We start from the raw sequence: 22,629 nt of genomic DNA, 5'->3' as shown, positions 1-22,629 counted from the left end.
TTTGTTTCAAGGGGCTTTAAGATCATGAAAATTTGGTAGAGTGACATGTACTTAACATGTCTTGAGATTTTTATGGATCAGTGTTATGTCTGGGGGATTGTGGGCAATACTTGGTCTATGATTTAAAGCTCTCTCTATGGGGGAAAAAAGTGCTATTCTTTACATCAATTGTTCTTGACATTTTTGTATTGTGTGAATGTCTTTAAATAAAGAAAAGTTTTCCAAGTTGTCATCAAATATTTTCTTGCTTTCTCACTTTACCTTAATCGATACTATGTATTTACAATACATTAACAAGCTGTGAGGAGTTGTTATATAATAACAGTAATGATGAGAATAATCCTCCAGTAGAGAATTTAAGTTCTTTTAAGAATGGACTATGGGACTATTTCTTTTTTGTTTTTGTACCCATAGTACCTAGCAAAAAGTCCAGAAGCAATTAATAAATTCTTGTTGAAGGCTTTAGAATAAGAGCATGGAACCAACATTCTTCAATCCACCTGATTGATTGATCTGACCACTTGGTCAGATCTGAACTGTAAACAATAAAATACACCCATAAAGTAAAGCTGGAATATACTTGTTCCTTTATCTGCAACATGGAAGCTAATATAAACAATATTCTACTTTTACCCTATCTTTTAGGTTTTTACGCAACTGATTACAGGCCAGCCTCAGAGTCTGTGGCCCTGGTGTCTCCATATCTCTCATTTGTATTCTTGGTTCCAAGACATCACTCAAGGTTCAATTTTTAGTTAAAAGGTCAATAGCCTGAAGATACCCCAGAAGTGGTGTGGGGCTTTGGGGATTTTGTTTTTCGTGGTCACTTTTCATCCTTTTTCCAAATGAAAAACATTTAAGTTGACCAATCAGGATCTCCCTAATCTTCTCTGAACCGAAAGCTAGCATGAGCTTTGGAGCACTCTATGGAAGCAAGTCATTTTTACCTGCGTAATAATAGGTTCTGTAGTAGCGAGTCAGCAACCGCGGCAGGAGGAGGAGCAGTAGCGGTAACAGCAGCAGGACTAGGAGGAAAAAGAGAAGGGGGAGGAGAGGGAGGAGGAGGAGCAGCGTGGCAACAGCAGAAGAGGCTGTGTGATACTGCAGCCTCCCAAAGTCCCTTATACAAGCAGCATCAGAGAACAACCCAGCCCGCCACTGCCTCTAGTCAGAGTAGCCTCCTCTACAAATAAGAGACAAGTGAGTCACCGAGTCCAGCAGAATCATGTCTGTGCCACCGGATCAAAAAGATGAGCTGCTGCTGCTGGCTGGCTCTGGGTCACAATGCTTCGGGGATGGGAAAGAGGAGGAGGAGGAAAAGGAGGAGGAGGAGGAGGAGGAAACGGTGACGATGAAAGGGTTTCACCGGCCACCGTCGTTGCTTCCACAGCAGTACTCGGCAGGAGAGACTTGCTGGAGCGGGGGAGAAAGCATTGAAGAAGGGGCGCAGCAGGAATTGGGCTCAGGAAAAGATCGCCAAGAGGAGAAACACCCTCCCGTTGCCATGGAGACTGCATCCACAGGTAAAGGCGAGGTACCTAGATGCTCTACAAATCTGCGTAGATTCTTAATGCTACCTCTCCAGCCCACTATCCCACCTCTGCCTTCCTCCTCCGCAAACTCCTTTTCCTCCACTTTTTTAATTGCGACGAACATTTGGAAATATTGCTAGACTAATAAAAATAATTTTATAAATATAAATAAATGTAAAAAATAAAAAACAATATTTTGATCCTCTTTAGGAAAAAAAAAAGGTATGTAATTGGCCTTCTAGGCTCAGAGCCTCGTAAACAGCTTAAGCTTGCGCCTCCGGCTCAAGTTTCTTCTCTCCCTAGGGGTAAGGGGCTTCTTTTTTAGCTGGTTGAAAAAAAAATTTAGGGCGTGTTTCCACGTAGCGTGGGCGCTAGCAACAAGGGACTAGAACAACAAAGCAGCGCGGACGGAGGCCCTTATCTCCTTTACAGTTAGTAGTTCTTGGGATAGATTCATGGAAGGGATAGATTCATGGAAGGGATGCGGTCATTACTCTTCATCACTTGCCGTTTCTTTTTTCTCCTCCTGTCTTAAGACACCATCTAATTCCTATCGTGTTTGTTTCTCCCAGATACGTTAGAAAGGGAGGATTTCTAAAGGTCTTGGGATCTAGGAGTCCCCGCCCCGAACTTATTTTCTTTCCTTGCGAAGAACTGTGTCTTCATTCTGCCGAGATGTTATTAAAACTTCAAATGCACAAGTGGAGTGCGCACCTTGGTAAAGGGTTTTTGTGGTTTGAATAAGAAATAAGTAAAGCTTGGTTCCAGAGAAACTAGGACCAGACCCGGCATATTTGGCTTATTCCCTTGAGATAGTTCCAATTTGCTCTAGCACCTAAGCGTCAGACAGCTGCCCAGAGCATTGATCTTTTGCTCTGTCGGACCTGTGAATCAGGTGGCTACCACTTGCCTGGAAGTGAGGCGTTGTAGGGAGCAGCAGGATATGAGCCAGAGTTGTGTTTCTAGAGACTAGGGTAGGTGGTAGGTGGTGCTATTAGTTGTGTGCCCAACATGGATGTTATACTGATGCAGACCATTACGAATTCAGTAGTATCGTGAGAAAAGGGGCTAGAGTGGGACGAGAGTTGCACTGTTTTTGAAAATATAGCTTTTCAATACAAGGGAACCTGATAGTGTTGGGAGGGTTAAATTGGGAAAAGATGATATTGTACTGTTTATTGGTTAGTCTCTGGAGCAGGTGGTGAAATATGAACTGTCCACTGGGGAAAGGAGTCGGGAGAGAATGAAGAAGGGAGAGGAGAAGGAAGCCAGGAAGGCAAGGAGAGGGTTCTGTTACACCTGCCAGTGCCGCCTCCTCACTCCACCTCTTCAAACAAGTAACAAGTAAGCTAGTTGGTTAAGGTGAGGACCTCTTTAATATGATGATCTAATTCTTGAAAGATGGAGTTTCTTAGGTATCTTTTGCACAAAAGATATGCATAGAAAGGAATTGGAGAATTGGAAATGGTTGGAGAGAGGCATAGAATGTGTTTTGTTCTTGGAGTAAGGACAAAAAAGTAGAACAATGCAATTGAATAAAAATAAAGACTATAAAAACAGAATAAATCATAGAGGTAGAGAAACTGTTCAGAGATGATCTAGTCCCACTCCTTCACTTTACAGTTGAGGAAACTGAGGCCCAAGAAGGACTTGTCCAAGGTCATATACAGAAAGCTTCAAAAGTGAGATTTGAATCTAGGTCTCATAGACCAATATTTTTTCTCCTGTATCAAGCAGCCTCTCAATAACTTTTAGAATAGAAGAGAATTAATAAAGGCAAACCATTAGATTTGTATACTTCTGAAAAACTATACACCTCTACAAATGATAAGTAGAAAAAATATATAATAATTGGCTGTAGGATAGCAGGATCAGGGATTACATTTTTTTTTGTCATGCAAGCAAAGATAATTTTTTGTGACTAATGATTATTTTGTAGCTGAATCAGAACTCAAAATTTTAAATTAGCATAGTTATAAGATTTTTTCCAGGAAAATTAGCCCCACCTTATTTTGAACAAATAAAATGTTCTAAAGATTAAATGTCCAGGGTGGGGGAAAGAAGTTTCTAATCATTTACTTATAGCATTCTGATATTCCTCCCCCTACACTTGATTCAATATGTTGGAGTATCAAAAGAACCAAGGAAACTTAAAATATTGGGGATTAATGGAATGGGGGTACAAGGAACATAAATTTTTCACATGTTCTGTCCCTATTTTGAATTATTTTTATCTGTTGTAGATATTTCTCTTATAGGAGCTGAATATTTATTTAAATACTTGTATTTCTTATGAAATAGACATGGTGTCCATGAACCAGCACAAAATGCCTAGATGACAAGTTTATATGACAAGTTTATAATTAGGCTTTGGAATTGCCAAACAAAATTGGGTCATATTCATCATGTTACTATATCTTCTTCTTCTCTAGACAAAAAGCAAGGAGAAGAAAATGTTGTTCACCTCATGTGTTAAGAACTCAATTGGGACTCAATTCAAATTAAAAATTTACTTAGGCTTTGGAGAAACAGTACTGTAAACAGATTGCCACCCCCCCTCCCCAAAGGATTAACTTGTGAGGCAGATTTTAGAGCTTAAGAATTCTGTTTTCTGAAGAAGAGGCCATGCCACCTGGACAAAAATTCTGTTATTTATTTTTATACATTGGTGGTAATTAAAGTTTCCCAAGAAACATTTCCAAAAATATTGTTCAGACTGATGTCATTTATCTGCTAAAATGAATGTATGTTTTAATATCATTAAAGTAACCACACACAAAAAGCTCAGCACAGTGTTTTTAGATATTTTAGTCTGGATCTTTTTTTCCACTAAATTGAAATATTCACAATGAAAAGTAAAAACTTTTACATTAATCAATCAATCAACAGACATCTTGTTAAATGCTTGCTGCTTGCTGGGCACTATGCCAGGCATTGGAGATACAAAGAAAAAAGCTTAACAGACTGTTCTGCCAAGGGACTTATATTTTATTGCAGGAGATAATATGTACATATATATGGATATGAAGAATAAATATGTGCAGAATAAAAACAAAATACAAGGTAGTTAAATAAAACAAGTTAGAGGAAGGCACTAGTAGTTGGAAGTGGGAAGATCGGGAAAGACTGTGATTAGAAGTTAGTATATGTAAATAGTTGTGAAGGAAGAAACCTATAAGGCAGAGGTGAGGAGGCAGTGCATTCAGGTATAAAGAGGACTATACCATGGAACATAGTTAGAGTTGCTCTTCCTTGTTATGCTCTCTAAAAGTAGTAGGGCCTACTTTTGCCCCTGTGATATCCCAGTGCTAATGAGAGTTGACATTTTTTAATGACACAGCAAACCTAAATGTTGCACTGGTTCTCTCCAACCCTGGGATGGTATTGGTGTATACATTGGCAGTATTAATTAAAAGAAGAAATGGCTTCAGCATCGTGGCAAGTAGTGTACTCTTTCTCTAGAATCCCTTTGAGGGATCTGGTCTTTGTGCTTTCCCCTTTCTTGTAACTACTGCCACGTGGAATATGCATTCAATTAGATAAACTCATGCCTAAACCGCAGGTAATCTTTTCTTCTTTGTTTCCTTTCCTGAGTCATGACTGAGCATCAGCCTTGCAGTCCAGACATCCTAGGCACAATGAATGGTTCTGGTTGGTACAGAAGCTTCTGCATTGGAGACCAACCTTGGCCATTTTACTAGGAGATATACTGGGAGTTGTTTGGAGAGTGCAGACAAAATGAAATGTAAAATGCCTGATCAGCAATCCCACAAACTGCTTTATATTCTGATGAGATTTGAATCAACGTTTTAGCAGATTGTTAATAGCAATTATGTTACATTACTTACCAGTACTCTCCCACAGTCACACTCCCTTGCACTATTAGTAAACTTTTCAAGTGTTTAAGTCTAGCCTTTATATCTAGCTAGTCATGGTACCTTGCATATAGATGTTCCAATCATTTAAAAATACTTATATTCTCTGTTTATAAACAGTTGTTTTTGAATAACAGCTAGATTGCAAGCTCTTTGAGGGTAGGCACTATATTTTTGAGGGTAGGAACTTCACAATTATTGTTATTTATTCTTTGTCCTCAAAGAGGATCATAACATCAGGGAGGTGATGCCATGACATGCAAGGGAATTGGATTTAAGTGAGGGAAGGCTGTGCAAGGTCACCCGCCTCATATCCCCCTCCAGAGCCATCTGGGTCCAATGGCTAGATATAGATCAGGATGACTGGAGATGGCCTTGGATGCAATGGAAGACCTTGTACCTAGTATTTCACAGTACTCATCATAGCTTATTGAGTTCAGCCCCATTATTTAATAGATAAGGAAACTGAAGACCTAATATGTTAAGTGACTTATCCAAGGTTACATAAATAGTAAGGATTGTTGTTTAGTTGTCTTGCAGTCAAGTAAGTCCATCTTGGCAAAGATAAGGGAATGGTTTTCTATTTCTTTCTTCAGCTCGTTTTACAGATAAGTAAACTGAGACAAACAGGGTGAAGTGACTTATCCAGGATCACACAGCTAGTGTCTGAGGCCAGATTTGAACTTAGGAAAATGAGTCTTCTTGACTCCAGGGTTACATATTATCCATTGGGCCACCCAGATATGTAGTATCACAGGGAAGATTTGAACCTAAGTTCTCTCACTCCTAGTGTTCTCCCCCTCTCCCCCGACTGGATCAAGTCCAATCTAACAATTCTGACAGATACTATTTGACCTTCACTTGAAGATGTTCAGTAAAGTGATAAAATTGTATCATTTTTTTTCCAAAAGTTGTGGGGGTTTAGTACTTTTTAAGAGTAGTGAAGGATTAGATGAGCTTAATGGAAAAAAAGAGAAAGAAATGGGCAAATGTTATATGCCAAGTTTTCAAAAGTAAAAAAAGGTATACTTCTGAAACTGCAAAATAGTAAGTTTAATGTTAATCATTGGCAAAATTTTAGACTTTTATCTAACAGATGGGCAGTGGGCACTTAGAAAAGAATGAGGTAATCATTACTGATAATCATGTCTTCACTAGGAAAGTTTATGCCAAACTTAACATTTCTTTTTAATTGGGTCTCTGAGTTGACCAGTCAGAAGAATTCCATTTACATAATATTTCTTGAGTCTAGCAAGGCAGTAGACAATTTTTCCTTATGTTTCTTTAGTGTAAATATGAAGAAATGTCTGGATAATAGCACTGCTAAATATGTTTGTGCTAGTTGGACAACTGTAGCTAGAAATTTTGATTAATGATTTGATGATAACTCAAAGGAGGAAGATTTCTTTTTGCATGCTGCTGAGCTCTATCTGTGGCTCTATCCAGTTCAGTAATTTTATAAAGCCTTCCTTAGATTAGAAGCCAACTTTCTTTCTCCTCATAGTTTCTAATGGGAATGCTATATGTCCAAAATGATTTTGAGATTCTATTTGCCTGCACTCTCAGGATTGAATTTATTGATTAATCAGGGGCCTAATAATAACGATGATGACATTAATAATAATTGACATTTACATAATGTTTAAAGTTTGCGAATTCCTACATGTTACTTCACAACATTATGAAGATACTTTTACCATCATTTTATATTCAAGGAAACTGAGGAAATAGTGCAAGTGACTTGTGACTGAAGCAGGATTTTTAACTCATATCTTTTTACTCCAAATACAAAAGTATCCATTATCCTACCTACCTGGCAAACACAGATTCTCTTTCAATCATGAAATTTTACTATATGGTAAGTTTATGGTGCTCCATCCATGTGACTTCAGGATTTAGATAACATCCTATTCAGAACCATTTGTTTATTACAAATGAACAACTACAAATAGGTCATTTAAGACAAGTTTTCCCCTAATGTTATAAATTAGGAAAACTTGAATTGACATGCAGGTTATTACCTTCCCCCAATTCCAAAGTTCACACCATATACTTTATGTACTAAATTTTAAGAAAAACATTGACAATATGAAGGTTAAGGAGAAGGATCTGGCTTGACCATTGAGGCATCTGAGATAAATTGAAGAAATTGGAGATGTTTAGTCTAAAGAATAAAAGTCTAAGGGTAATTTGATGGGTATATTTAAATATTTCAAGAACTCATATGCAAATATTCAATAGAGTTTAGGCTACTTGGAGGTCAAGTATTGTTTTATTTTTGACTCTGTATCTCTAAAATGTAGCACAGTGACTTGTGCATAGTAGGCATTTAACATATGCTTGTTGAACTGTGGCTTGGACATGGCAGATTTTTAATATATGCTTGCTTGGTGAGCTATAGATTTGAAATTAAATTATATGAATGAGATGTAAAACTTGATTCTTAGGATCAGAGGATGTAATACAAATTTATCTTTTTGGTAGGCAAGTAGTTATTTATGAGTATTATCTTTCTACAATATCTAAGAGATGGCCCTTCAGCCTTTGCTTAGTAGAAACTTTTACAACTTCCTGAAACAATCTGTTATATTGTTGAATGGCAAACCACTCCTGTATTTTTGCCAAGAAAGCTCCTGAAAGGGGTTTTCACAAAGAGTTGAACAAAGCTGAAAATGACTAAACCACAAAAAATCCACTATATGAGACATTTTGTGATGGTAAGATTTTAGGATTTATAACTTTAAAAGCTCTTAGAGGTCATCTTATCAAAATCTTCCTTATTGTATAGATGAGGTACAGATATGTTAATCAAGTTGACTAAGAGTATGCTAGTTGTAAGTAGAAGACTAAGTAAGGTAGGAGCCAAAATTAAAAAAAAAAAATCTCCCTATGTTAATTTTCAACTGAGTCTTGAAAAATCTAAGCAGTATGTCAAATTTGAATTCATGTATTTTAACTCCAAATTCAATTTTCTGATCACCACACTATATTAAAATGTGGTTACCATTTTAAATAGGGATATACAGAAAGATATTTCTTTCCATATTGAGGGCTCAGTAATTCCAACTTTAGGTGGCAGCATCATTTAGACATGTCTCAAAGAAGAAAAGTAACAAGCAAATGAAATCAGCAACAGTATCCACAAAACTTCAGCTAACTTCCAAATTAGAAGTCTCAAATGTGGAGATTTCTTTAATATATTTCTTTGAAATTATAGTTAACTACTTATTTGTAAATTATTAGTGTTCTTTTTTAAAAATAATTATAACTTTTTATTGACAGAACCCATGCCTAGGTAATTTTTTTTTTTGCAATATTATCCCTTGCACTCATTTCTGTTCTGAATTATCAGTATTCTAATAGTTTGTGCACTACTATTAATCCTCATGAATCTTTTCAGCCTTAGGTAATTCGAACAGACAGAAATTTGCTACATGTGATAAGTAATTCAATTTCTGTATATGTTTATCTTTCTCTTTACATCTCTTTGTCCATCTTCTCTCTCTTCATCTTGATCTTTATCCTTATTCGTAATCTCTCACTTTTTTTTATCCTTCCCATTTTTCTTTTTTTCTGTCCTATGGTAGCTAAAGAATGGTTTCCAACATAGCCAAGTACAGTGACATATCTTAGAATACCTTAATAACTTATTAACTATTAAATGTTTCAAATAAAGCATATCCTTTCCTGTCTTCTATTTACCCTCTTACTCTAATATATTGCTTATTACAAAATCAAGTTTAGTGAGTAGCCTCATGAACTATTTTTAATATGAACCTTTTAGTATGAATAGTTGCAGTCTTTGATGATGTTTATGTTTAAAATAATTATACTAAGTGGTAGTTTCTTGAAGATAGACAGTGTGTCTTATATTTTTCTTGTATCCTTTACAGTGCCTAGTACATTAAGTGCTCAATACATACTGTTGATTTGAATTGAAGATTCTGGCATGTATTGCATTATTTTTTATAAAGAAGAATGATGTGTATTAGAATGACAGTTAAGCTTTGGTGGTAATGGAGTAAGAATCAAAATAAATATATTCCTTCTATCTCCCTTGTTAATTTGCAACCAAGTCTGGGAAATCTGAGCATCTCCCATTGTCCAAATCATTGTACTATTTACTCTGAGAGAAACAAACAATTGTTCAAATTGTTTGAAATCTATCAAGAAGGGGATAGGATCTATAAAGATTAATTGTGATTTACTCCTAGGTCTGGAATTGGCATGGTAATGACAATATCTATCTGTTTGTTGATTTTTTAAAGAATAGGTCTCCTCATCTCACCTAGGCTATGGAAGGGCCTGGGCCACTATTTTTTTATCATGGCAGCTTTGACCTGTTCTATTTTTGAGCCAGACCACTTTTCACCTCCTTAAGCATATCAATAGCTTCCCTACTCCCAGGGACTTATTGTATGGATAACTCAGATATTGACTCTGTATAGCCAACTGCACTTTAGAGCTTCCAAGCTCTAGACCCACCAGCTTTTTCCTCCCAGGTGCCTGTGGTTATAATGTTATAATTATAATAATATGTTCCATAATGTCTAGATTAAAAGGTATTTACAAAAGAAACAGGAGGAAAAATTTAGAGCTAATTCAATTTCACAAGTATTTATTAGCTTACTATTATTAGGTACAGAAGTAGACTCTGGAAAAAGACACAAGGATGAAAAAAATGATACAGTATCTTGCCATCAAGTAGTTTAGAATCTTTGTAGAGGGATTGTTGTATATGACGAAACTGAATGTTAAGACATATATGGACAAAGACTGAGTAAGGAAAGTGGTTGAAGAACCTAGTAATTGGGCAAGTCAAATTATTCAGGATTGAAGGGGTTATTGCTGATGGAAATTATTCCTATAAAGAGAAATAAACAAAGTATCAAAAAAGTTCATCAACTAGCATTTATTAAATGCTGTGTAATAGGGATTGTACATAAGCTCTTGGGATACAAAGAAAGGCAAAAGACAGTCCCAGATCTTCTGCTTTTAACATTCTGATGAAAGAAACAGCAAGAAAATAAGACATATAAGATTGATTGCAAATAAATCAACAGAATGAAAGCACTAGTAATTAGGGGATAGTTGTTAAGATGGTGGGAAAACAGACCAAACTAAGATTTTAGTACTCAGGATTCTTAAATGTTAAGTGCCATGTTTTGGTGGTTGTTAATGGTACTTTCTTTAATTTCATCCTGGTGAGTGGTATCCTTTAGGGGAACAATTGTTTAATAAAGGCCTGCCTTCACTGGAAGAGTAACTGCCTTCCTTGGAGCCAAAAATTCCCTAAGTCATGGAGACAGTGTTAAATCCTTAGATAATAGTGGGAACTCTTAATTTCCCCATTTCTAATTTATTTTCAGATACTAGTCCAAAATGCTGATAACAAATATTAATATAGAATAATATATTATGAAACCATTAGTCATAGTACAAGAGGGAATATAATGAGGTGCTCAATTGTGAATATAACTGTTGTGGGAAATTAGAAGAGAGATAAATCAATGAGTATTGAAAAGATCATGGAAGACTTCTTGGAGACTATGATCCCATGGGAAAAATCTGGATAGAGAATGAAGGGAAACATTCTGGATAGGGATATGACACAGACAAAGCCCTAGCATTTGAAATAGAGTACAAGTGTTTGGGGCACAATGAAGAGAATAAGTTTACTCAAGAAAAGAGAAAATGTTTGGAGTAGTGTAGAAAACAATATTAACAAGGTTTTAAAAGCCTTGCTAGTTATGAAGAGGAATTTAAACCTGATTTGGAAGGAAAGAGAGAAGCATTCCGTGTTTATGTGTGGTAGAATAATATGATGAAAGTGATATTTAAGGAAGAAATATACAGGTTGAACTCAAGAAAGACAGAGATATGGATGGGAGCAAAAAAAAGAAACTAGGAGTTAGAGAAGTAAACTGTGAATGAAGAAAATGGGAGTTTCCATGTATGAGGTGATGAGGACATACCTATGCCAGTGGAAATAAGGATAATAAGAAACAAATATGAGAGACCTTTCAAAGGAAAAACTGGTAAGATTTAGTGACTAAGAAAAACAAATAAAGAAGAAGTATTCCTAATTTGTAAAAATGTAATGCAATACGGATGAGGAGTATGAAACAGGGATAATTATAATCTGAAAGTATATGACAAAAAGACATAGAAAATAAATTGTGGGGGCTTAGATTTATAAAACATTGTATTTAAATTCTGTCTCATCACATTATTCTATAAGCCTGAATAGGTAATTTATCTATGTACTTTGGTTATTTATGAATATTTATTTATGAAGTTATTGACTGCCTTTTGCCTTAGTGGAGAGAACTTTCATATCAATACTGAAGTTTCCTTAAGCTAACAAAATTGCAAACAGTATTTAAAACCTTAAAGGCTTCCATCATAATAATCCTGAGAGTTAGCTTGCTGTAAGCAAAATTGGCTCTATTTTACAGATGAGAAAAATGAGATTATGAGTCTATGAGATCTTATGGATCAAACTAAAGTATTGGTTCTAGCTCTTTGAACAATACATTTTTGTTGTTGTTGTTAAGTTGTTTGTCATATCTGAGTCATTTTTTAATTATTGTTTTTATTAGTCAAAGATTACTTCTAGGATTTTGGGTCATGGGTGACTCAAAGAATCCTGGTACTACTACTGAGAGATATAGGGAAATTATGAGGGGAACATAGTTCACTATATTTTCCCCTAAGTATTTGGTTGACAGATCCTTACTATTAGTAAGCTTAGAATGTAAACTCCATGAGGATAGGTACTGTTTTTGATTCTTTGGGCTTATCACAATGTCCAAATAATAAAAATACTTAATGAATAAATGGTTGTTGATTGGTTAATTGATCAACTTGTCATTTTTAGTTTGGTTTTTCATATGCAAATAATAAAATTCCTTCCTACCAAAGCAAAAGAGTATTTTGAGAAATTGGGAGATAGTGTAATAGGGTAAAATAAAAAGCCTGTGCTCAGAAGTCAGACAATTCAAATGTCAACTGCAGAGAAGGTTCCAATCAGCTTTGGAGTAGTTTCCTATATCATTGGTATTCCCTTTATCAATGATATAGTCCCTAGACTTAAAGAATGTCCAAGCAACAATAGTAGAATAGTGTCATATATATTTCTGTTTTGTAATATTCCTTATTTGTAGTAATAATAATAGCTATTATCAATAATATTTGGTAATCAATATTAATAATAATATTGAATAATATTAATGGTTACTATTATTAACATAATGAATATCAATCATTACATTATTAGGCAGTAAAGGGTTAAGCATAATATATGAAATCATCTGACAAAAGTGAGAATAGATTGCTTCTTTTCTTGGTGATTGTAACAGAGGAGAAAAAAAGTGAACATAGCAAGTGTTGATTTACTTTCCATCTCCATAGTTCTTTCTCTGGATATTGATGGTCTTTTCCATCCAAAGTTTATTAGGATTGCCTTGGATCATTGAACTACTGAGAAGAACCAAGTCTGTCAGAGTTGACCACCTCACAATCTTGCTGTAACTGTATCTAATACATTCCCAATTCTGCTTATTTCACACAGCATCACTTCATGTAAATCTTTCAAGGCCTTTCTAAAATCAGCATGTTCATCATTTTTTATAATAATAATATTGCATTACTTTCATATACCAAGACTTATTCAGCCATTCCCTAATTGATGGGCATATAATCATTTTCCAATTCTTTGCCACCACAAAAAGAACTATTACAAACATTTTTGCACATATGGGTCCCTTTCCCTCTTTTATGTATCCCTTGCTGGATCAAAGGATATACACAGTTTTATAGCTCTTTGGGCATAGTTCCAAATTGCTCTCCAGAATGGTTAGATCATTTCACAAATACATCAACAATGCATTAATGTCCCCATTTTCCCACATCCCCTCCAACATTTATCACTGCCTTTTTCTGTCATCTTAGCCAATCTGAGAGGTGTGAGATGGTACCTCAGAGTTGTTTTAATGTGTATTTCTCTAATCAGTAGTGATTTAGAGCATTTTTTTATAAGACTATATATAGATAGCTTTAATTTCATCATCTGAAAGTTGTCTTTCATATCTTTTGACATTTATCAATTGGGAAATGGCTTTTATTCTTATAAATTTGACACAATTCTTTATATATTTTAGAAATGAGGTCTTTATCAGAAACATTGACTATAAAATTTTTTTGTGCTTCCCTTCTAATCTTGGCTGTGTTGGTTTTGTTTGTGCAAAACCTTTTTAATTTAATGTAATCAAAAACTGTTCTTTAGTTCTTCTTTGGCTATAGATTATTCCCTTCTTCAAAAATTTGATAGATAAATTACCCATTACTCTCCTAAATTGCTTATACTATTACACACTTTATGCCTAAATCATGTATTTATTTTAACTTTGTTTTGGTATGGGATATGAAATGTAAGTGCATGATGAATTTCTGACATATTATCTTCCAGTTTTCCCAGCAATTTTTGGGAAATAGTGAGTTCTTATCTTAGAAGTTGGAGTTTTGGGGTATATCAGATATTAGATTATTATAATCATTGATTGTTGTGTACATCTAACCTATTCCAGTGATCTTCCATTCTATTTCTTATCAGGTATCATATATTTTTGATGACTGCTACTTTATAATAGTTTTAGATCTGATATTGCTAAGCTATCATCTTTTGTATTTTTTTTCCATTAATTCCCTTGATATTCTTGACCTTTGTTCTTCCAGATGAATTTTGTTATTACTTTTTTCTAGCTCTGTATTTTTTTTGGCAGTTTGATTAGTATAGCACTGAGCAAATAGAATAATTTAGATAGGATTGCCATTTGTATTATATTACCTCAGCCTACCCATGACCAATTGATATTTTTCCAGTTGTTTAGATATGACTTTATTTATGTGAAAAGTGTTTTGTAATTGTGTTCATGTAGTTCCTGGGTTTACCTTGACAGGTATTCACTCAAATATTTTATTTTGTCTATAGTTATTTTCAATAGAAATTCTCCTTCTGTCTCACTGCTGGGCTTTGTTGGTAACTTACAGAAATGCTAATGATATCTGTGATTTTATTTTATATCTTGTAACTGCTAATGCTGTTAATTGTTTCAAGTAGGTTTTTAGATGATTCTCCAGGATTCGCTTAAGCATACCATTATATTAGAGTGATAATTTCACCTCTTTATTATCTATTCTAATTCTTTTAATTTCTTTTTCTTTTCTTATTATTACTCAAGCTAACATTTCTTTTTTTTTTTAATTTAATAGCCTTTTATTTACAGGATATATACATGGGTAACTTTACAGCATTAACAATTGCCATACCTCTTGTTCCAATTTTTCACCTCTTACCCCCCACCCCCTCCCCTAGATGGCAGGATGATCAGTAGATATTAAATATATTAAAATATAAATTAGATACACAATAAGTATACATGACCAAAACGTTATTTTGCTGTACAAAAAGAATCAGACTCTGAAATATTGTACAATTAGCTTGTGAAGGAAATCAAAAATGCAGGTGTGCATAAATATAGGGATTGGGAATTCAATGTAATGGTTTTAGTCATCTCCCAGAGTTCTTTTTCTGGGCATAGCTGGTTCAGTTCATTACTGCTCCATTGGAAATGATTTGGTTGATCTCGTTGCTGAGGATGGCCTGGTCCATCAGAACTGGTCATCATATAGTATTGTTGTTGAAGTATATAATGATCTCCTGGTCCTGCTCATTTCACTCAGCATCAGTTCATGTAAGTCTCTCCAGGCCTTTCTGAAATCATCCTGTTGGTCATTTCTTACAGAACAGTAATATTCCATAATATTCATATACCACAATTTATTCAGCCATTCTCCAACTGATGGACATCCATTCAGTTTCAGTTTTAGCCACTACAAAAAGGGCTGCCACAAACATTCGTGCACATACAGGTCCCTTTCCCTTCTTTATAATCTCTTTGGGATATAATCCCAGTAGTAACACTGCTGGATCAAAGGGTATGCACAGTTTGATAACTTTTTGAGCATAGTTCCAAACTATTCTCCAAAATGGTTGGATTCGTTCACAACTCCACCAACAATGCATCAATGTCCCAGTTTTCCCGCATCCCCTCCAACAATCATCATTATTTTTTCCTGTCATCTTAGCCAATCTGACAGGTATGTAGTGGTATCTTAGAGTTGTCTTAATTTGCATTTCTCTGATTAATAATGACTTGGAGCATCTTTTCATATGACTAGAAATAGTTTCAATTTCTTCATCTGAGAATTGTCTGTTCATATCCTTTGACCATTTTTCAATTGGAGAATGGCTTGATTTTTTATAAATTAGAGTTAATTCTCTATATATTTTGGAAATGAGGCCTTTATCAGAACCTTTGACTGTAAAAATATTTTCCCAGTTTATTGTTTCCCTTCTAATCTTGTCTGCATTAGTTTTGTTTGTACAAAAGGCTAACATTTCTAATACATTATTGAATAACATTGGTAATGATGGACCTCATTGTTTCACCCCTCATCTTAATAGAAATGCATCTATTGATGGTTTTAGATGGATACTGTTTATCTTTTTAAAGAAAATTCCATTTATTCATTTGCTCTCTAGTGTTTTTATTGTTATATTTTGTCAAGTGCTTTTTCTGCTAATATTTTTTTAATTTTTGCATCAATATTAATTGGGGAAATTGGTCTATGGTTTTCTTTCTCTGTTACGGCTCTTTGTAGTTCATTATCAGTCCATGTCTGTGTTATAAAAAGAATTTGGTGATACTCATTCTTTAGGTATTTTTCTAAATATTTTACATAGTATTGGAATTAATTTTCTTTAAATGTTTGGTAGAATTCAGTTGTAAATTCATCTGGCCCTGGAGATTTTTTCTTAGGGAATTCATTGATGGCTTGTTTAATTTCTTTTTCTAAAATGGGACAATGTAAGTAATTTATTTCCTCTTGTGTTAATCTGAGCATTTTATAGTTTTGTAAATATTCATTTCAATTAGATCATTACATTTGTTGGCACACAGCTGGGAAAAATATCTCCTAATTTTTGCTTTAATTTTTTCTTCATTAGTGGTAAATTCACTCTTTATATTTTTTATGTTGATAATTTGTTTCTTTTTTCCCTTTTTTTCATAAAACTTTATCTGTTTTGTTAAAAAAAAGATTGTTAAAGATTGTTAAAAAGTATAATAAATAAATAAATTAAAAAGTTTGCTAAATAAAGTAATTTGCTAAATTGCTAAGTATTAGCCAATTAGTACAAGCCAATTAGCAAATACTTTAGCCAAATACTTTAGCAAATTACTTAGCAAATCTTAGTTAAAAAGTTTGCTAAAAAACTTTATCTGTTTTTTTTATTTTTTTTCATAAAATCAACTTAGTTTTTTTAGTTTAAAGTTTTCTTAGTTTCAATTTTATTAATCTGTTCTTTGATTTTTAAGATTTCTAACTTGGTATTTAATTGGGGTTTTAACTCTTCTGTCTACATTTTATTTATGTAACTATTTAGAGATACAAAATTTCCCCTAAGAACTACTTTGACTATATTCTACAGGTATTGGTCTACTTTTCTCTGCCCCTTTATCGAATGTAATTTTTATTGCATCATGATCTCAAAAGGAAGCATTTACTATTTTTTCTTTTCTGCATTTGATTGTGAAGTTTTATGCCCAAATATAAGGTCAGTTTTTGTGTAGATGCCATGTACTACTGAGAAAAAAGGTATATTTCTTCTATCCCTACTAAGTTTTCTCCAAAGAGCTATCATAGCGAAGATTTCTAAGATTCTGTTAATCTCTCTAGCTTCTTTCTTGTTTACTTTGTAATTAGACTTACCTAATTCTGAGAGGGGGAGGTTGAGGTCCCCCACTAGTATTGTTTTGCTGTCTATTTCTACTTGTAACTAACTTAACTTCTTTAAGAATTTGGATGCTGTACCACTTGCATATACATTTAGTATTGATATGATTTCATTATCTATGGTATCTTTTAATAAGATGTAGTTTCTTTCCTTATTTCTTTTAATTAGATCTATTTTTTACTTTTGCTTTATCTGAAATCAGAATCGCTATCTTTGCCTTTTTTGCTTCTGTTGAAGCATAATAAATTCTGTCCTAGACTTTTACTCTTAATGTGGAGGTATCTCTCTGTTTCCTATGTGTTTCTTGTAAACAACATATTGTAGGATTCTGGTTTTTAATCCATTCTGCCATTCCTTTATATTTTATGGGAGTGTTCATCCTATTCACATTCAAAGTTGTGATTACTAACCATGTTTTTCCTTCTGTCTTATTTTCACCTTTGTATATACTTTTTTCTCTCTTTCCATCATGTCCCTCTTTAGTAGTATTTTGTTTTTAACCCACCTTACCCTTAACTCTCCTTCTTATGACCTTGCTAGTGTTTCTGCCCTTTGTTCTATCCAGTCCCTCCTTTTTCTTTTCCCTTTTTCCTGCTACTTCCTTATAGGGTAAGATAAATTTCTGTACCTAACTAAGTGAATGTCATTCCCTCTTTGAGCCAAAAACTGATGAGGTTAAGCTTCAGACAATGCTCAAACCCCCCTCCCCCCACATATTGTAATAGGTCTTTTGTGCCTCTTCATGGGATCTATTTTGTCCCATTTTACTTCTCCTGTCCTTTATTCCCAGTACAATCCTTTTCCACCCCTTAATGTTTTTTTCTTTGATGTCATCACATCAGAATCAATTCATACCCATACCCTCTGTCTATGTATATTCCCCTCTAATTGGCTCAACAAAAGAATATAGTTCTCAAGAGTTATATATATCATTTTCTCATCTAAGGATGTAAACAGTTTATCCTTTAAATATTTCCCCCCCCCCCCATATTTACCTTTCTATGCTTCTCTTGAGTTCTGTATTTGAAGATCTTTTTTTTTTTTTTTTTTTTTTTGGTCAGTTCTGGTTTTGTCTATAGAAATGTTTGAAAGTCCCTTACTTTATTGAGGAATAATGGTGCTCAGTCTTTTTGGGTAGTTGATTCTTGGTTTTAATTCCACATCCTTTGCCTTCCAGAATATGATAATTAGGCCCTCCGACCCTTTATTATGGAAGCTGCTGCATCCTGGGTGATCCTGACTGTTACTCCTTGATACTTCAATTGGTTTTTTTCTGGCAGTTTGTAACCCTAACCCTCCCTCCTTCCTTCCTTCCTTCCTTCCTTCCTTCCTTCCTTCCTTCCTTCCTTCCTTCCTTCCTTCCTTCCTTCCTTCCTTCCTTCCTTCCTCCCTCCCTTCCTCCCTTCCCTCCTTCCTCTATCTCTTTCTCTCTTCCCCTATTTTGTGATATTTAAGGTTGAGTTCTATTTCTGGAGTACATGGTGTGTTGTCCCAAGTTTCTTGTGCTGCTCTGAGTTTTATTTTGAGTACAGGGGCTCCTCCTGTTTGGTCTCTTCCTCATAGCAGTCAACAGCCTGGTTTATCTGGGCTGTTTTGCCTTCAGTGCTGGGACTGGAGGCTAATTGCCCCATTGCTCTGCTACTGAGCCAGAACTGAGGGTCTCAGTTGCTGATACACTATGATTAAGACATTTTCACTGGCTTTCCCAGCCACCATCTGAGCTGGGCTAAACAACCCTTTTATCCCAGTGAGAGTAACCTTTCTTGAAATCCTTCGAATCTATCTTGAGCTGGAAAGTGGGTTTCATTCTGTTAGACTCTGTTCAGAGACTTAGTTTCATGTAGTTATTGAGAAAACCTGAGAAAGCTCAAGGAGCTTCCTGGCTTCACTCTACCATCTTGGCTCCATCCCTGGAACTAGTCATCTTTTTTAAATTGCTTATCTCAGTACTTCTATATAATAGCTTGTATTGTTATCTGTTTATGAGTATATTTCTTGGCTCTTCAACTTACATAAGAGCTTCTTGAGGGAAGGCACCTCAAGTCTTTTATCTCCTTGAATCTTATTATGTGAAAAGCTATTATTATGTGCATAGTCTCATACACAGTTCAGTGCCCAAAATACGTTTGTCAACTGATTGGATCAGCAGTTGAGCTAAGGGAGTGCTCTTCTCCCTTTCCTTCATTATGAACTGGGTAAGTTCCTCATTTTTTGTTAAGAATCCTTCCCACAATCTTCAGACCTATATTATTTTTCTTTAGCTGAATAATCCTTTGCAAAATAAAATTCTTAGGAATAAGGTACATCTGTGTAGAGTTAGAATTAATTTGAGAAAAAGAACAATAAACAAGAGAGTGCTAAGTGCTAAATTGTACAAATGTAGGCTATAAATGTGGTAGGAGTTGTGAGAAGGTGGAAATCAGTCATTGAAAGCTGGAGCAATTAAAAATCTGTTGAATAGTGAAGTATTTTCCAACTATGTTTTATTCTTCATGTAGGAGGTAGGAGTTAAGTTGGATCTTGATAAAGTTTTTAGTGATGGCAGACTATATCTGTAATTTAATAGTGATCCACAAAATCTAGCTCATTCCCCAGTCTCTTATAAAGCCAGGCTTATATTGTTTCAAGCAAACATCTGATAACATTGCATTTTTCAATAATTGAGATTGGAAATTCTACAAACCTGTAAATGAGACTTACTTAAGAAGATGTTTGAGGATCAGTGGTGATGGCTTTGCAGTGTTATTCCTTTAGAATTCCTATCCACCTCACTGGGAGATTTTGATAATAGGTAATGATTGATTGTATTTCATCTTATGTAGTTATTTTTAAAGGTCACTAATTAGATTTAAATATTTTTATCCTAGTAGAAATAACTTGAACCAGTTTGAGACCTTGGGTTGGTTATTCCTTTCCTGAAATGTTTTGCTAAATATTAATTTGAGGGGATACAATGAAAACAGATTGAATCATCATGGTCTCAGCGCATGCTTGTTAAATGTATATCAATCTAACTTGTGTTCATGCAGACAAGAGCCTTAAGCAGAGAATTTAAAAAAAAATTATTATAGCTTTTTATTTACAAGATATATGCATGGGTAATTTTTCATCATTGACAGTTGCAAAACCTTTTGTTCCAATTTTTTCCACTCCTTCCCCCACCCCCTCCCCCAGATGGCAGGTAGACCAATACATGTTAAATATGTTAAAGTATAAATTATAAATATGATAAAGTATAAAGCAGAATTTTTAATAGTTTTATATCCAAATAGGAGGGACATCACTTAAAATTATAGAAGTCAAATATTTCTGCATTTGTTTTTTCATGTCTTCCTCCTTATTAATTATAAATAAACATGAGGCAACTCAGCATAAATGTTCTAAATATTTTACTTAGTTTTTAGTTATTTGAAATGGGATTTTTCTTTTGTTGCTTTTTGTATTTTGTTACTATTATATAGAAATACTGTTGATTTTTGAGGAATAATTTTGTATTCTGGAACTTTGCTAAAGCTATTAGTTATTTCAATTCTTGTCTTTGCTGAGCAGATAAAATTTTAAAGTAAATTATTATGTTACAAATAGGAATAGTTTATTTTCTCTTTTTAAATAAATAGCTTTTTTTTCAAAATATATGTAAAGATCGTTTTCAACATTCATCCTTGCAAAACCTTGTGTTCCATATTTTTTTCCCTCCTTCCTCTCTTCTCCTCTCCTCTCCCCTAGACAGCAGTTAATCCAATATAAGTTAAACATGTGCAATTCTTCTAAACATATTTTTGCATTTATCATGCGGCACAAGAAAAATTATTTCTCTTAAATTATACTTAGTCCTTTAATTTTTTTCTCTTGTATTATTGTTATTGCTAGTATTTCCAGAATGATAGTGAACCTTCTTTCTTTCCCTTGGAAGCAGAGATACTCATTTTAAAAATTATTTTGTTATGATTATGCCATTTTCTTATAATTTCCCTTTTATTATGTATTTTAATAACTTTATGAATATATATGTATATATACAGTAGAAAAACATTTTATAGTGGTATCAAGAATAATGTTCAAGCTTTCATAAGATCAAAGGATCATAGAATTGGAAAAGAACTTAGCAGAGGTAATCTGGTCTAATTTCTGTCATTCTGCAAATCAGGAAACATAGGTATTATAGGTTTTCTGTAAAATTTATGTCTGACTATTCATGATCTCATTTTTTTTTTCTGCAAAGATACTGGTGTTATTTGCCATTTTCTTCTCCAGCTCATTTTACATATCAGGAAACTGAGGCAAACAGAGTTTAGTGACTTCTCCAGGGTTACATAACTAGTGTCTGAGGCTGAATTTGAACTCTTCTGATTCCAAGATAGGTATTCTATTCACTGTGTCACTTAGTTCACTCTTTCTGTGAATCATACCGCTCTAAACATGGAGTAAATGATTAAACCAATATAAAATAAAATATCACTAATTAATTTACTCATCCAGAAAATATTTATTGAATATCTCCTTTATATATAGCAACTATTTATTGAAAAATCACCTCTCTCTAGCCTTATACTAGACAATTTGAGGAATACAAAGAAGTGTCAGCATAGTTTCTATCCTTAGGGGGCTTAAATCTAGTCTGGGATATAGAATTCACAACTTTTTGTGGTCTTATCATCATGGGATTTTTCTTCATCAGGGAGATTCATAGCCTATCCATGCCCTTTCGTCTTATGAGACTCTTATTTATGCCTCTTTATATGAAGAGGACCCCCTTCTAGAATAAGATTTACTTATTAGACATTCAATAATAACATGAGAATTAATATAGTTAAAAACAATGATAATACAAAAGAGTAAAACTTGCTAATTAAAAGAAAGAACACTCTGAATTAGTGACAAATCTGAACCAAAGAGTTTTAAAAATAGTAATGCCCTTTTATTTCCTTCAAGTCTATATAGTAACCTGAATTTATGACTAACAATTACCAAACAGATCCTGCTATACCTGTTTAAGTGATTAGATAAGCATGATTTATAACTTGTATATCAATTTTTTCTCTGTTACCCTGAGTATGCCCAGACCAGTTTAGGTTATTTATATAAATGAATAAAGTTCTTAAACACCTTTTTCTTACAAGCAGAATATTCTCCCTTCCCCATTGTGGTATACTATTAATTTGTTTAACAATACTTTTTCTACACAGAAAAACCTTGTGATTTCTCTCAGACTGTCTTTTGAACATAATTCTGAATTAACAGTAGAAAGGTTGGGGAGTTATAGGCATCTGATAGTAATTTTTAAAAATAATATATTTTTATTTTCAAAATACATGCAAAGATAATTGTCAGCATTCACTTGCAAAACTCCATGTTCCAAGTT

At 34.1% G+C, this 22,629-nt stretch overlaps 1 protein-coding gene across 1 annotated transcript in view; it reads left to right on the top strand.

Moving 5' to 3' along the window:
• The first annotated feature begins 943 nt into the window (after positions 1-943).
• Positions 944-22,629, top strand: part of RTN1 (reticulon 1) — a 255,883-nt gene continuing 234,197 nt past the window's right edge. Inside the window, exon 1 of the mRNA XM_003759325.3 lies at positions 944-1,523. Within this exon, the coding sequence (XP_003759373.1) occupies positions 1,226-1,523 (298 nt within the window). The 5' untranslated portion in view covers positions 944-1,225. The remainder of the gene's footprint in view (positions 1,524-22,629) is intronic.

Source organism: Sarcophilus harrisii, chromosome 2 (assembly GCF_902635505.1).
Source record: "Sarcophilus harrisii chromosome 2, mSarHar1.11, whole genome shotgun sequence".
In the NCBI taxonomy this organism is placed as follows: domain Eukaryota; kingdom Metazoa; phylum Chordata; class Mammalia; order Dasyuromorphia; family Dasyuridae; genus Sarcophilus; species Sarcophilus harrisii.
The sequence above is the reverse complement of the archived record's forward strand: the minus strand, read 5'-3'. Positions and strand labels throughout refer to the sequence as shown.